We start from the raw sequence: 14,371 nt of genomic DNA, 5'->3' as shown, positions 1-14,371 counted from the left end.
CAATTGAAAACATACAACCAACTTAACTCTATATTTACTCATTTTCTTAGCCATTAATTACAAAATAAGTAATTCTTTATCAGTATTAATTATTTAAAAATGGATATCTGAATATTCCAAGTCACAATACCTGTTTGCAACCCTACGTAGATTAATTTTTCTGATAGAACAAGGAGGAAAAGCGAATAAAAAGAATAATGAGTGTTATTTTATCGGTGCTTAATGGACCCATGTCCCATACCGTGTTCTTAGGTTACAAGATTAATTACTACGATCTTGTAAATTTTTGTCTAATCTGTGTTACTCGACAGTTAAAATGAACTAGAATTCTAGTCGTAATATTTATTACCTATGAATTTACCACCCATATGTCAAAACAAAAATATGAAGATCGAGTTCTCAAATCTCAATAAAAATTAAAAAACTTAAACAATCGAAAATGGATTCTTCAGAAGCAGAGGAATCGGAAAATTTAAATTCTAAGCTTGGTTTTTCTAATTTTAATAATCAAACATCAATTACAAATAGTAAAAATAATATAATACATAAATTATTTAATAGAGAGGTACGTTAAAATTAGTATTATGTTTCGTGTTCTAGACTTTTGTTTTCATCCTAATTTTTAAGTGATATTTACATTAAAATACACTTTTAGCGCAATAAAATTCTGATTTAACTACGAAGAGATTCCAAATGTAGAAAAACTGTGTTATTTCAAGTATCATTTATATTTTAGGTGTATGGTAGTACATCTAAAAAGTCGAATGAAAGACATCGTAAGGTATTAGACAGGATACCAGCGCGCCTACGGTTCTGTCTGATGGACATTGTTCCTATAGAATGTTTAAGAAACCACATATTCATGGGATTTTCGCAATGTGGACAGTTCCTTCTTAGTTTCACGTTTAGCAGTAGAACACGAGGATTTGAAGAGAGTACCAAGTACACGTAAGTTTTTTAAAATACAAATATATTTCTATTTTCATCAGTGTTGATATTATATATTTCAATATATTATATTACTTAATTTTGAAAAGGGAATTATGCAAAATATGGTTAGTGATTTAGGACTCCACTTGATCCATTGTTTTTACGAATTACTATTGATAATAATATCATAATTTAACTGTCTTTTTTTGTATAAACAGATTACATTTCCTCTCATGGGTGCCTGGAAAGTTAGTGAAGCCAGTACACAGTGTGCCTATTTTTGGAGACGAATGTGTGGACAGCAACATCACAATATCTATGGCTCAATGGAAGCATAATACTAGTGTTTTAGTTGTTTATGGCATTGCGTAAGTTTTCTTATTTTCTTATTTCTATAAGAGTTGCCTAGATAAACCCCCATTTTACTTTTTTGTGTTTCTTACATTTTAAGCATAATAATGATCATTTTCTTCTCTCTTAAGCAGTCGTCGTCTTCGTCTTTTAAGCAGAAACATGGAATGTTTTATTGAGTATCAGTCACAACTTGTCTGTAAATTATATGTATATATAAGTAACCATCTAAGCCACATTTGCAACCAACAACCCGTGGGCCGGATGCAGCCTGCTGTAAGATATGACATGGCCCACGATATTTTGAAAAAAACCGAACCATAAAGTATTCCATTAGATACTTACACTCACTATTGTTATTTATACTCATTATCTCAAAATTGGCCAAGGCATTAAAACCATTTGACGATGGAGATTTATCAAGGAGTGTATGTTAGAAGTTTGTGGTATTTTGTGTACTGAATAGAAAATTAATTTTTTGACCATATGGCTGGTTTTGAAACATTTTTCTTAGCATTACACGAGCACCAATTCGTCTGACAGAGATTAACTGGCTGTATTTATTCAAGGTGTTGATAAGAAACTCACTGTTACTGAGAAATTACTTACTTTACTCAGGTTTAAAGGAACCTGTAGTGGTTCTAACAAATGGAGTTCAAGAAACTTACTCTTAAAATTTGAAGATAAAGAATTGTGCGATTCCTACAAAAAAACAATTTTCTGCAGCTTAGAAAATTCGGAAGAAAATTTCATTTTGTTCAAAATAACATTGTCATATTATTTCATGTCTTATATCTATCACAAAAAATGTTATCACTACTGTAAAAAGCACTAAGTAATTTTAAACGCGGCCGGCGAACATATTTTTTACACACTTAAGATTGGCCCTCAACATGTCAAATCTAAGCCATACCAACTTTAAAGGTACGAAAATTTAAACTAAAACAAACATCTTATTAATATTATTCTTACAGGAAACACGATTTATGTTCTGATAGATCCTACCTCAGTGTTATTGGAGTACCTCAATTAGGATGTAGGAAATGTTCTTCCATGTCTAAAGAAGGTAATTTAGAATTATTCCTTTTTTCTTTTTCAATCAATAAATTCTTGCCTTCTGTAAAAACTAAGCAGTAATTTGAAAGGCTTTTGATTAAACTACTGAACCAATATGTTTTGTTATTAAGATTGACACAATTTGGCTTCTCTTATGAAACTATAAATTTTGTCAGATTTTTAATCCATAATTAAATTTGTAACAAAAGTATAATGTTATTACATAATTGGAAATATAAGTTTGAAAGTATACCTAAATCAATATTATTTAATATATAGGCAGACTATAAAATAAAATATTTAAATTTTCTTGTGTAATACTAAATACACTTTTATGTACATATACATAAATACACATATTTCAATTTATCAATTTAGCATTATAATTGTATGTCTAAAGGTATTTAATTAAATATGTAAAATATAACATTAATTACAGATGACCTCAGCTGGGGTCAACGTTGCTTAGAACACAACTTTGCAATTCACACAAAATTCTTTTGCACATCGGATAGTAATATATATGAACCAGTAGTACACCTAGCATATTCAAATCAAATTGTGATATACACAGACTTTATACATGTTCTAGAAATAGACTTTGTTAAGCCGGACCATGATAAAATAGATAACCTTGAAGAGAAAGTTACTGTAGATAGAGAAGAAAATGGCTCGGTGGATATGAATCCTGCTACACCACCTTCAGATTTTTCTACCCCGTTCCTCTCTCCGAAATACCAAACCAATGTAGTGCAGAATATACTGGCGGATTTTTCCGACTTAGAAATGGAGCCAAATCAAATATCACGGCCAGTTTATTTACCTGATATGATGGGCCAAGAACTCTGCATACAAGCATCTTCAATATCACACTATCTAATGGAGGAATGGGAGGGACCATCACCATCGATCAGGACTTTAATAAGTCCTCCGTTGCGGTCCCCAAGAAGAAACCCAGCCGAGAGTATGTCCAGATTTAACGAATCTCATAGAGTTATAGCTGATAAGGCATATGAATTTGTTGAAGAGACGGAAAAGTGTGAAAAACTTAGTATGTTTAGAAAACGACGCCTAGCAGATAAGAAATATGAATTTTCAGAGGATAATAACGAGAATATCATTCCGTTTAGAGTTTTAAGAAGTAATAGAAAGTATTTCACTGGTTCAACAAGTAAGGTTAGGAGGGCAAAGTCGCCATCTGTGGAAAGTGTGGTGTTGCGGGCTCACAACCAAATCAGTAGACCGGCATCTCCAACGACAAGTACGGATCTAAAGGATACCAATATGTTGATGGAATCTGACAGAAATAGTGAATCGGAGTATAGAGTCACCGAAATGTTGGACGATGGATCTCTTAAAACAGTGTCTGTACATGATAATACCTCAAAGACATTATCGGACTGCCCAGTTAGTGCTCAAGATCCATATTTAGTGCATTCAGGGAATTCTAAGTGTAGTAAACTGTATACGCGGTATTTTGTTGAAAGTGACGATGAAATAACTTCCATTTTGACAGATTCTGATGGTAAGGATTTTTTATATAATTTTTAATAAGTATCAAAATTTGATAAACAAGATTTTTAACTAAAAAAGAGCCAAATGTTAAATTTTAGTCAGGAAATCGGATCTTATCTAATATAGAAACCTATATAAGCAGAAACAAATTGTGTCTGCGTCATACCACAACTTCTAGAGAACCCGAGATTTCTGCCTGTTTCATGTTTTTCTTCTTAATATACAAGTAGCCGTTTGCCCCCTGTTCTATAAAAAAAAAGTAGGTTCAAGGTACGAGCAATTGCAAACATTAGCAAGACTTCTGGCATTGTGAGTGTATGGACACTCACATCGCCCGTTTGCCCCTTGATGAATAAAAAAACGTGATCTATCTTCAGTGCCTGACACGTTTCTAGCTCTGCATGACATTCCTCAGAATGTCTTCGCGCACACCGCTACTCTAACACAAACTAAATTATTAGATCCTAATATTTCCAGACGATTGTATATCCGGGTACCACGTAGCGTTACCTCTGACGGGCCATGGAGCCAGCTATACCCCCCTACAGGCCATCAGCTCTGGGGCATGGGACAGATTAAAAAGCAGTTCACCCCCTGCCTTACCACCACTCACCTTAAGGGCGCAACAAAGGTAAGTTCAAACTGAAATCACATTTTAAAAATGTCTTGTCTATATGAACGTGATTTACTTAAAACATGTTTTTATTTTTGATAGCAGATAAAGGTTAAGGTAGGTTTTAAATTGTCTTACGATTTACTTTATTACTTAATCACGTAGCCGGGAATTAATACAGTGTAAAATCCTTGTAACGTCCCTCGATTTAACGACAAATCCCGCTTTAGCTTGTCTTCTATACAATGATACACTCTACACAGCATACAGCAACCTTCAATAACGTCTTTCTAAAAAATCCGTTCTTTCGTTTACAAATTGGGATTGCTTGAACGTGCTTTATCGCAAAGATGCCTCGATATCGTAAGATGTGAATAAATATAACATAATTTCTGGTGCATCAAAAAACTAAAGAATAATAACATTCAATAGCGTTCTAATAAGAATTGTGTTTTATGTAATTACTAACACTAGTCTGAAATAAACTTTTTATTTTTCGAATACAGATTTTTCGTCTTTGTATTTAAAGACAAAACATTTTGTAACGTCAAAATCTGAGAGTCGAAGTATAGAGCTTTCACTGTATTTTAAAAAGATGTTCAAATCTGTTGTGTTGAAGTTATGAAACTAAAATAACCTTGTTGAGTTTATTATTGTTTAGTATAGAAACAGTACGATTTTTGCTATATTCTTTGTGTTCTACTGTCTAACCCTCTGCCAAGTTTTTTCTTTTACACAACGTTTGTAAGGAGCTGCAACCGTTAAGTACACCATGTTCCATATGTCATATTAAGTAATAAAGGATAATAAAATAAATTAAAAACAGAGACTTGTCCTCTATCAGCAGGAGGCATGGTGAAATAGGAGCACGCACTTACATACTCATGAGAACAACACGCAAATTCCTAGTAGAAACAACTAATATCACCGCATACACAAATTCAAGTACGACCACTCACCACAAGTAGCACCCGGTCACGAGTATGACGCATGGCCAGCCATCGGCCCCCTCGCCATATTTTAGGGAGAGAGACAAACGCATGCGATGGACACGTCCCAACCACTTGAGCTTGTCGCATTTTATGAATTGGATGGAAGCCACCACTGCTCACTATTAATTTATATTTAGTTATTATTATTAATTACTCCAATCTTGCAGATCCTTGGACACAGAGTTACTATGCAATGAAGTGTGCGGTAGGCTTTGCAAGATCTCAGGCAAGAAGTTCATATACTGCTTCGATTGGGGCTGTCATGTGATTGATGTGTGCCAGTCTAGTGGCTGTCTTTCAGGGGTGAGTACCACTGGAACAGCAGAGTCACTTCTTTATCCAAATTGACTGCTTTTTCGTTACAACAGAAAAAAATATTAAAATGCCATCTTGGAATTTAAACTAAATATTTATTCCAATATAAAGGTTTTACTTCCACACTCCAAATTCCAGTTACAATTTTTTTATTGGATTTTAAAAACTTATTAGAGCTTGGTAAAAACGCAAACTTGTGTTTGTTTATTAGAAGATATGAAACAGATGTGTGTGATATTGATGGAAATTATTGAGATGATCCATTTAATTTTCATTTATTAAGTTTTACATTCAATAGGTTTTTAAATATTTATAGCTAAAGCACTCATGAGTAACACATACTAGAACTAATGCCTAGACAATTTACAATTACAAAAATAAACACAGTGGGAAGCCAATACGATGTTGAATTTAAATATTAATGAGATAGCATGATTGACTCACAAATAAATAAGTTAAGTTGAAAAGGCCCTGTAGTGGCCATTCTAGCAATAGAGGAGGAGACGGGTGTCCATCATATAGGTTCATAGGAAGTTCCAATTGTATTCTATTATAGCTTTGCGCCATGTGGTTGTGGGCGAGTGACCCTCGGGAAAGGGGCGAAGAGGACGAGGGCTGGTGCGAGGCGTGTAAGGATGCCGCGGGGGGATGCGTCATGCATCGCAGGCAGTACACCGCCGAGGTATAACGCCAACATATTATTTTATACTTTAACATTTCCAGATTCCATAAGTATAGTCCAGTTTTAACTTGCTGTAATGATTTATTTTTATTTTATTTTATTTATTTAAGTATTCCTACAGCTAATACATTAAACAATAACCAAACAATTACATTACACACAAAAGCCAAAACGGAATACACATATAAAACGGAAACATAAAGCACAGTTTTACAAAGCACAGTAGTAAGATTCGAGATCGGTAAATCAAAACATATATTCAACATGAAACAACAAACAAAGCCATTATTGGTAAAAGTTACCTGAATTTTTTAAAATATTTTTTTAAGAATTTTTTAGTCACATTAAATATATCGATTTGCTGGTAATTTATGTTGTAATCTGTAGGTATGCGATACATAACCGAGTTTCGTAAATAGTTGGTCTTAGAACGAGGAATTTCGAATAATTGGATTTGCTTGTATTGGGTGATGAAGGGGAAGGGGAAGGGGGAAGGGATGATCCCGATTCTAAAAAAGTTGTTCCTAGATATTTGAGTCGTTATTGGGATCTTGTTTATTTGTTGAGAAAAAAATGATCAAACAGACAAAATATCTTTATTCATATAGGTATACAAGTACACTTAAGAACGTCAAAATTTTTAAATTTACATACTACCAGCTCGCACCTCAAGGGCGTAGAGCGGACAAGAAGAACTGGCAAGAAACTTTCCGCCTTTTTTTCAATCGCCAAATTTTTAATACACATTGTTTGAACTGGAGCAAATCACAAGGCAATGTTTAGGCACATGTTAGTTTTAATATTTAGAAACTAAAGTATTCTTCTTTGATAAGAAATAGGATTTAGATTTAATGTGATGCAAAAAACTACACCAGTACCTTTGTAAATAAAAAGAAAATGTATATTTTTTGACCTATATGACAATTGACAAGTGTACGTCATTTCAGTGCTTATTTACATACAACTTGGTGAGTGGCGAATATCTGACTGAGAAAGTGGCCATGACAGAAGATAACAGCCAGGAAGGTTGTCGAGGTACGAGAAAGCCTATTTCTATAAAGAGGTTATTAAAATTAGATTTTAGCGTAAAAGTAATCAATAAACAAAAAAATATTGGAAAAATATTTAATTACAACGCCGTCTAGGCATTGGCTTGGGCGGCGATGTATCAATTAACATCAGATGAGGCTGCGATTTGTCGCATATTCTATTAAAAAAGTGTGTGCCTACAAAGTACATAATATGTCAGAAGTGAAACTTCTTTGTACATTAATTATTACTAAGGCAAAAGCCTCAATTGATGATCATATACCAGTATATGATCTCTCCATGTATTTTTATATCTATATTCACGTGATAATGATAAATAAATAAAAATTTGAGTTTACTGCACAAGACGTTATGCGACAGACTTGCCATCTAAAGTTCTTATATGTGTAGATCGATATTTCGATCTCCCTTTCTCACTCTATCTTAATCGGTCTCAATCGCTCTCTCCCTTCTTCTTCAAAAACGCTGCAAATCTTCGTGACGTTCTGTACAAAATTTTACCCTCATGCGTCTAAAGAAGTTTCACTTTAAAAATACAGTGAGTGTAATATTGTATTAAAACTAAAAAATGAGATTTTTTTTAAATAAATTCTTGGTTTACCCCAGTATCGGGCGCAGTACGCGCCCGTGAACTTGCAAAGCAACTTGGCCCTATCAATTTCCCACCTCATGAGAACCGGCTGCTGACAACGCTTACTGGTAATATATATTTTTTTATTTTTCAATTAAAATTAGTTGTTTTTATATATTTACTATTTTTAAAATTCTGCATTAAGACACTTTTAAAATAGCTATTCATATTTCATATGTTATACAACAATTCTAGGCAAATCCCTCAGGAGGTTAACAGATTTTGACAATTGTGTGGAAATAACAAAAAAACACGATGACAGCTCGGAATCGGAATACTCTTCAGACGAAATCTCTCCCTCTGATGACGAAGACTGATATTAGTGTTTAGAGACATTTAAATTGTATTGTATTTTTTACCGATTTTTATGTTTTGACAATGAGTTTGACATTGACACAAAGGAGCCAAACAAAGGAGTCGATGAAAAACAATATACATTGTGGGTATATAATTTTTTTGATTAATAGAAATGTGAAATCGTATGTTTATAAAAAAGGAGGGGCAAAAGGAGTCAGTTTTATGAATTTTTTCTTTTGTTTTAGTGTCATACTTTTTGCATTATAGATTCAGTGTCTGATTCCTTATAATAAAACACCGGGTGTGTTTAGTATATAAAATGTTTGTTGTATACTCAGAAATAAATACTTCTTGAAATGTTTTTTTAAGGGTCTCTTAGTAATAACATGTAATTTTGAAATACAATGGTACTGGTATGTAATGTGCTGGAAATCAGTGTATGAAATAAAAAAATATATGGCTAAGTTTAGATGAAAAAAGATTTGTAGGACATTGATAATGAACCCAACATTGTCGTTGGAAAGGTTTATATTCATATCTATAAGAAAGATATTCTAAACAAGATATCTTTATCTTACCTTAAAGAAAGAGACGACATATCTAAATTAAAACTACCTATACCACATTCTAAATGTAAACATTTTAATCTGTCAAATTGACAAGTATTAAAATGAAACTTCAATTCTGAGTATATTATGGCACTTTTTTCCGCGCTAAGCCATTTGGCATAGTCATTAAAAAGGGCTTAACAGCTTTTTCAAAGTTCAGACTGACGACGCATTCGAGAGACTTCTGGCGTTGTAATTGTCCATGGGCGGTACCACTTAATATCATCTGAGCCTGCTTACCGTGTGCCCCATGCGCTATAAAATACCACCATACACAAGATTAGCTATTATCTCTTAGAATACGGACCTTAGTTGGCTGTGACTTCTAACAAATTGTAACACAGGACTCGAATGATATTCTGTTTTTTAACTGGAAAACTTGCTCTCAAAATAAGACTGATATAAAATAAAGCAATAAATTTAAAACGCAATTACATTTCATCCGTATTTAACGTCATAATGAGAATATCTTCTTGATATTGTTTATAGATTGCATTTGATATTCTATATCAAAACGAAGTCACTAAAACTTATCAACCTTTCAAGATAATTTTTTAGATCTATTAAATTAAATGACCAAAAATAATACAAAATCTACAATTCACTAGTATTAGTTAGTAGCGGCACGAAACTCTAGCGCTGACAGTTATTGCGCAGAAGTAAAAAAATAAGGTACCGGAGGGGGGCTAGGGGAATGAAGAGCGTCGATTGGCTCTCCAGTCGCATTCCGGCCCCCGCACCACACTACACATGCGCAGCAATCCCCTCCACGTATCGGCCAGCGCTAGACTTACGTGCCTATAATAATATGATGTTCTACTTTCGAAAAAGGCTCTCATGCACTAAATCAGGTTTATAAGTAAAATTATACCCTCAATGCTTTAAGAGCATATATTATTTGAAAGGGTTATTGATTGCTTTAGTTTCGCATAATACATTTATCACAAGTTTTAGTGTTTTAAAAATTAATTATAAACATATATCATCACAAATATTGATAAAAACGCAAATTTAATAGCAGTATAAGTACAAGGAATAATACGCTTGCTTAATAGTAATATCAAATCTGTGAAAATTGTATTGCCATACATTTTATTTTATAGAAATGCTCTTAGTATTAGAATGGTATTATAAGATTTCGACTTTCAGATATTTTGTCGAATAAAACCTAAGTTATACAGTATATTAGCAATATTTAGAGTTTAAATGGACAACGAAAATCCTAATATCTTACCCCTATATTTTTTGTCCTTGCCCTTTTCATAAATATACTTTAACCACTAAGTTATTTATATCGGTTAATACATACATAATAATTTGGTCCTTATCACTCTAGGCCATTAAATAACATCGCATAGTTTTTCCTATTGTAGATTCAAAGTATGTTTATACGGAGGGTAAATATTTTGTTTATATTGATGTCAGACATTAATTCCTTTCAATTTCGCTAATTAATGTATTAAACAATTTGATGTATAAATGTTTTGTAAAGAAACGAAAAAGGTTGTGTGTTTTGATACTGGTTATGTGTTTTATGATAATAATTTGTAAATAGCCTTGATCATCTACAATTTTGAGGTTTTTACTAGTCATTAAAAAAAAAAGATTAAAATTACTATCTTTTTATGTCAAAGCAAGTAGCAGTTCATTAATGTTTGTTTACTTTTTTGAAATTTATATGATGTATAAGTTGCTTAGTGTTTATTGCTATTCAAAGCCTTTTTACATACTATTGCAGTATTTAAAGTCATAAAAATGTCTAAACAAAAACTGGTTTATACAATTTGTAGGAATGTCTGCTCCAGTAATTGAGAAACTGATATTCCTTATCATGATTACTGTGAATGGTATTTGCCTGGCATATTTTTAATTCTATAAGAAACAAGTCACAAGTTTGTAGATGATCTAAATGTATGGAATTTAATTATTAAAACCTACTCGACAATCCCTCAATGGATTAAGATATTGCATTTATATTATAATGTAGTCGCAATATTAAATTGACTTGCCATTGATTGTTTAAATAGTAATTGTAATAAATATTGAAATTACTTACTGTTTTAATAAACTACAATCGTACATATAAACATACATTTAGTGCAGTTACAGTAAAAGAAAGGTATCTAAATCTAAAAAAAATAGGTGTACTACATATCAATTGAAATGGACACAAAATTTGCACACATCCATCAAGCATACAAGACCTTAGACATGGTTGACATTGATCCTCAAAATACTAAAAAGCTGTATGGTTTAACTTTAACTTTGAGTAGCTAAATAAATATAAGCACAATTCAAATAGATAAATTTGAATATTGAGTTGTACATATTAAAATTTTGGAAAAATTTATTCTTAAGGGTTTTCAACATAACCTTGTAATTTAAATAAAACTATATTATACATTGAAAGTCTTAGTTTAAAATAGTAATTTATAAATTAGCACTCATGTTGAGTTACAATATATGATGTTTAATCCCAATTTTTGTATATGGAGGTCTAGTTATATCTACATGCTCTTCAATCAATCAATCAATATGTTTAATGTCAATTTTTGGATATAGAGGTCCAGTTATATCTAAATTCTCTTCAAGCAATATGTTCAATGCAAGCCTTTCAATATCATCCCATGACATTTTATTAAATGTTTCTTTTGCTATCTCTTGCAAACGGTTTCCAAGGAAGTTTGCTTTTTCTTCCGACATGCCCTTTTCCTTAAAATACCTTGCCGCTGCCTCTAGACCGTCAGGCTTTATAATTACTAGATGTATCTTGGCACCATCCTTAATCTTAGGATATGTGCTGATGCTTTCGTCATTAAGTAACGCCCTACCCATGTGTGTTAATTTCTGTGTTGAAAGCCTTATGTTCCACTTATACGCAATATTTCGTTTTATTTCTATAATTTTCGTAGAAGGTTCAACCTAAAACGGAAAAAGTTTAGTGCAAAACTATTTTTCTCTAAAATGTATAATTATAACGAAGTATCAATTATATTTTTTAAATCATATTTATCACTTTCCGGCTAGGCTAAAGTCTGATGACCATACAACCTACAGATTCAGACAGACAGACAACAATCTCGTGATAAAAAAAGATCAAAATGCTTTTTCTTGAATCACTTAGAATACAATAGAGAATAAAAGTAAAATTACCTCTAGGTTGAACTCTTGTTGATTATTCAACATTTTAATTGTAATTTTCATATTGAAAGGAAATATGGACTTAAATGAATAAAAATTCCATGAAATTGTTGTTTTTAATGCAAGACTTATGATTGGAAATAATTAATATAGTTAAATGTAGTAATAATATTAATATGTAATAATTTTATATATATAAATATTTCTTGCGACAAACAAAGATTTAGGGATGCCCACTAATACAGAATGTTCCGCCTAGAGCCAACTTCATATACCTTTAAAAATCAATTAAAAAGAAAAACCTCTGAAGATATTACAGCTATGTTTGGAGTTTGAATTTGGTTACGTTCGACGCTATATAGATATAGAATTGTGTGATTTTTTAAGGAAAAATAAATAATACTTAAATAAAGTAGCCCCTAAGTTTGAGAAGAATACCCCCAAGTTGGCATCACCGCACAAATTTAGTACAGGTTGTCATGTGTAAATTGGCGTGTGGCAGAAAAACGTACTACAATAATTTTGCTCGAACAGCGGCTTTGACAGGTAAAGTATTGCCAAGTGATATTTATATCCCCAAATTTAGGGAAAAATAATAATAGCTTTTGAAAGTAAATGTGATTGATGGATAACTTAAAATATTTTTTGTTTTATTTAAAGTGTTTCTGAAAGAACCGTGAACCGTATAGTTTCAGAGGGAAAAATCATGGAAAGTAATTTTACAGCGAGAACTGAAGTCCCTAATCAAGCAGCTCAAGGACCTTCCACATCCACAGCTTGTGATGACAATTCCACACCAGAGAACACTACTTCCGAGGCTAAGACAGTAAAACTAGTCACTCCAGGTAAAAGTAGAAAAAGAAAATTAACAGTTTCTGATTTGGATGACTTTGACATGGTGATAAGGCTGTAAGACTTCCGCCTTGTGACTTTAATGGAATCGAATTAATTTGGAGTTCGTTCAAAAGAATATTTTCAGACACAAATGTTACTGGCCTCTCTGAAAACATGGAACAGAGAATCCATAATGCATTTTCCAAAATAACTGCTGAAGAATGGCAAAAATACTGTAATCACTTTATAAATGTTGAAAATAATTATCGTATAACAGACAACCGCCTTGAAACAGTAATGGAACCATTTTTAATTGATTTGAATAGCAGCGACTCAGATTCTTCTGACACAGATGACTCTGAAGAAGGAATTCTTGGAAGGAATAATGCCTCTAACAGACCACAATTACTATAAAAAATAATTTTTGTTATTATAATTTTTTATTTACCTTAAGTAATATCTAAGAATATCCATCAATCCAAAATAAACAAAAAAAGTGGCAACACAGAGTGTTGTAGGAGGCGCCGCCACAGGAACGCCAACTTATACTTGACAGTCTATAGTTCTAGTCTATGTTTTGATTTATGTGATGTTGTGGTGTGACATTGATAGATCAATATGACATTTGACAGTAGTCATAAAATATTTGACAACAAATGGCAGTGTTTTAACCACAGACGAAATGAAGGAAGAGCAGACAAAACACATTCGAATCTTAGGAACCACAATAACATAAAACCGTGCCAAAATAAATAAAACAAATTAAATGCTTATCATGTTTAATATAAGAGGGTTGCCAATATTTGACTCTATCGATAAAATTAAAATGCCGAATTGATGTTCTCATTAGGTTTTCATACTTGAATCATCACGCTTATGCTAAACGTTTAGTATTTTTGAAGTGAAACTTCTTTAGGCGCATGAGGGTAAAAATTTTAAGCTTTTACCCTAGTAATAATTAAGTTGGCAAGAAGTTTCAATTCTGACATGTGTACATTGTACGCACTTTTCTTAATTACTAAATTAATTCCAAAACATTACCAAGAATAAGTTTTTGAGGCGTATGGAAATCAATAATTTAATTATAATTTATATATACATAGTGTGCATACAATCCACCAACTTAAGTGTTAGTAGGAGTAATTATTAGGAGAATGAATTTGAATTATGGAAATAAATTGTTCAGAAATAGTGTACACATTAAGACTGTAATAAGTATGTTGTTGTTGATTATTTCCTTATTAATGTATAGCGACACCTTCGTTTTATGGCTGCAATAACTGTGACAACATCATACTCTAAGGCACGCTAACCAAGTTATTATGGCCGCTAAGGATAAGTACAACTTCCCCACCT

The 14,371-nt window shown here is 32.3% G+C and overlaps 1 protein-coding gene across 1 annotated transcript; it reads left to right on the top strand.

Annotated features, from left to right (window-relative positions):
* The first annotated feature begins 131 nt into the window (after positions 1-131).
* On the top strand, positions 132-11,091 carry LOC110997875. Its single transcript, XM_022266230.2, has 11 exons — positions 132-565; positions 737-948; positions 1,149-1,298; positions 2,256-2,347; positions 2,777-3,862; positions 4,330-4,483; positions 5,625-5,760; positions 6,329-6,454; positions 7,402-7,489; positions 8,111-8,203; positions 8,331-11,091. Exons 1-11 carry the CDS (start codon positions 440-442, stop codon positions 8,450-8,452), a joined length of 2,385 nt encoding a protein of 794 aa, XP_022121922.1. The 5' UTR covers positions 132-439; the 3' UTR covers positions 8,453-11,091.
* The last annotated feature ends 3,280 nt before the right edge of the window (positions 11,092-14,371 follow it).

Source organism: Pieris rapae, chromosome 19 (genome assembly GCF_905147795.1).
Source record: "Pieris rapae chromosome 19, ilPieRapa1.1, whole genome shotgun sequence".
NCBI classification, from domain to species: Eukaryota; Metazoa; Arthropoda; class Insecta; order Lepidoptera; family Pieridae; genus Pieris; species Pieris rapae.
Note: the sequence above shows the minus strand (reverse complement) of the source record. Positions and strands in the feature narration are given on the sequence as shown.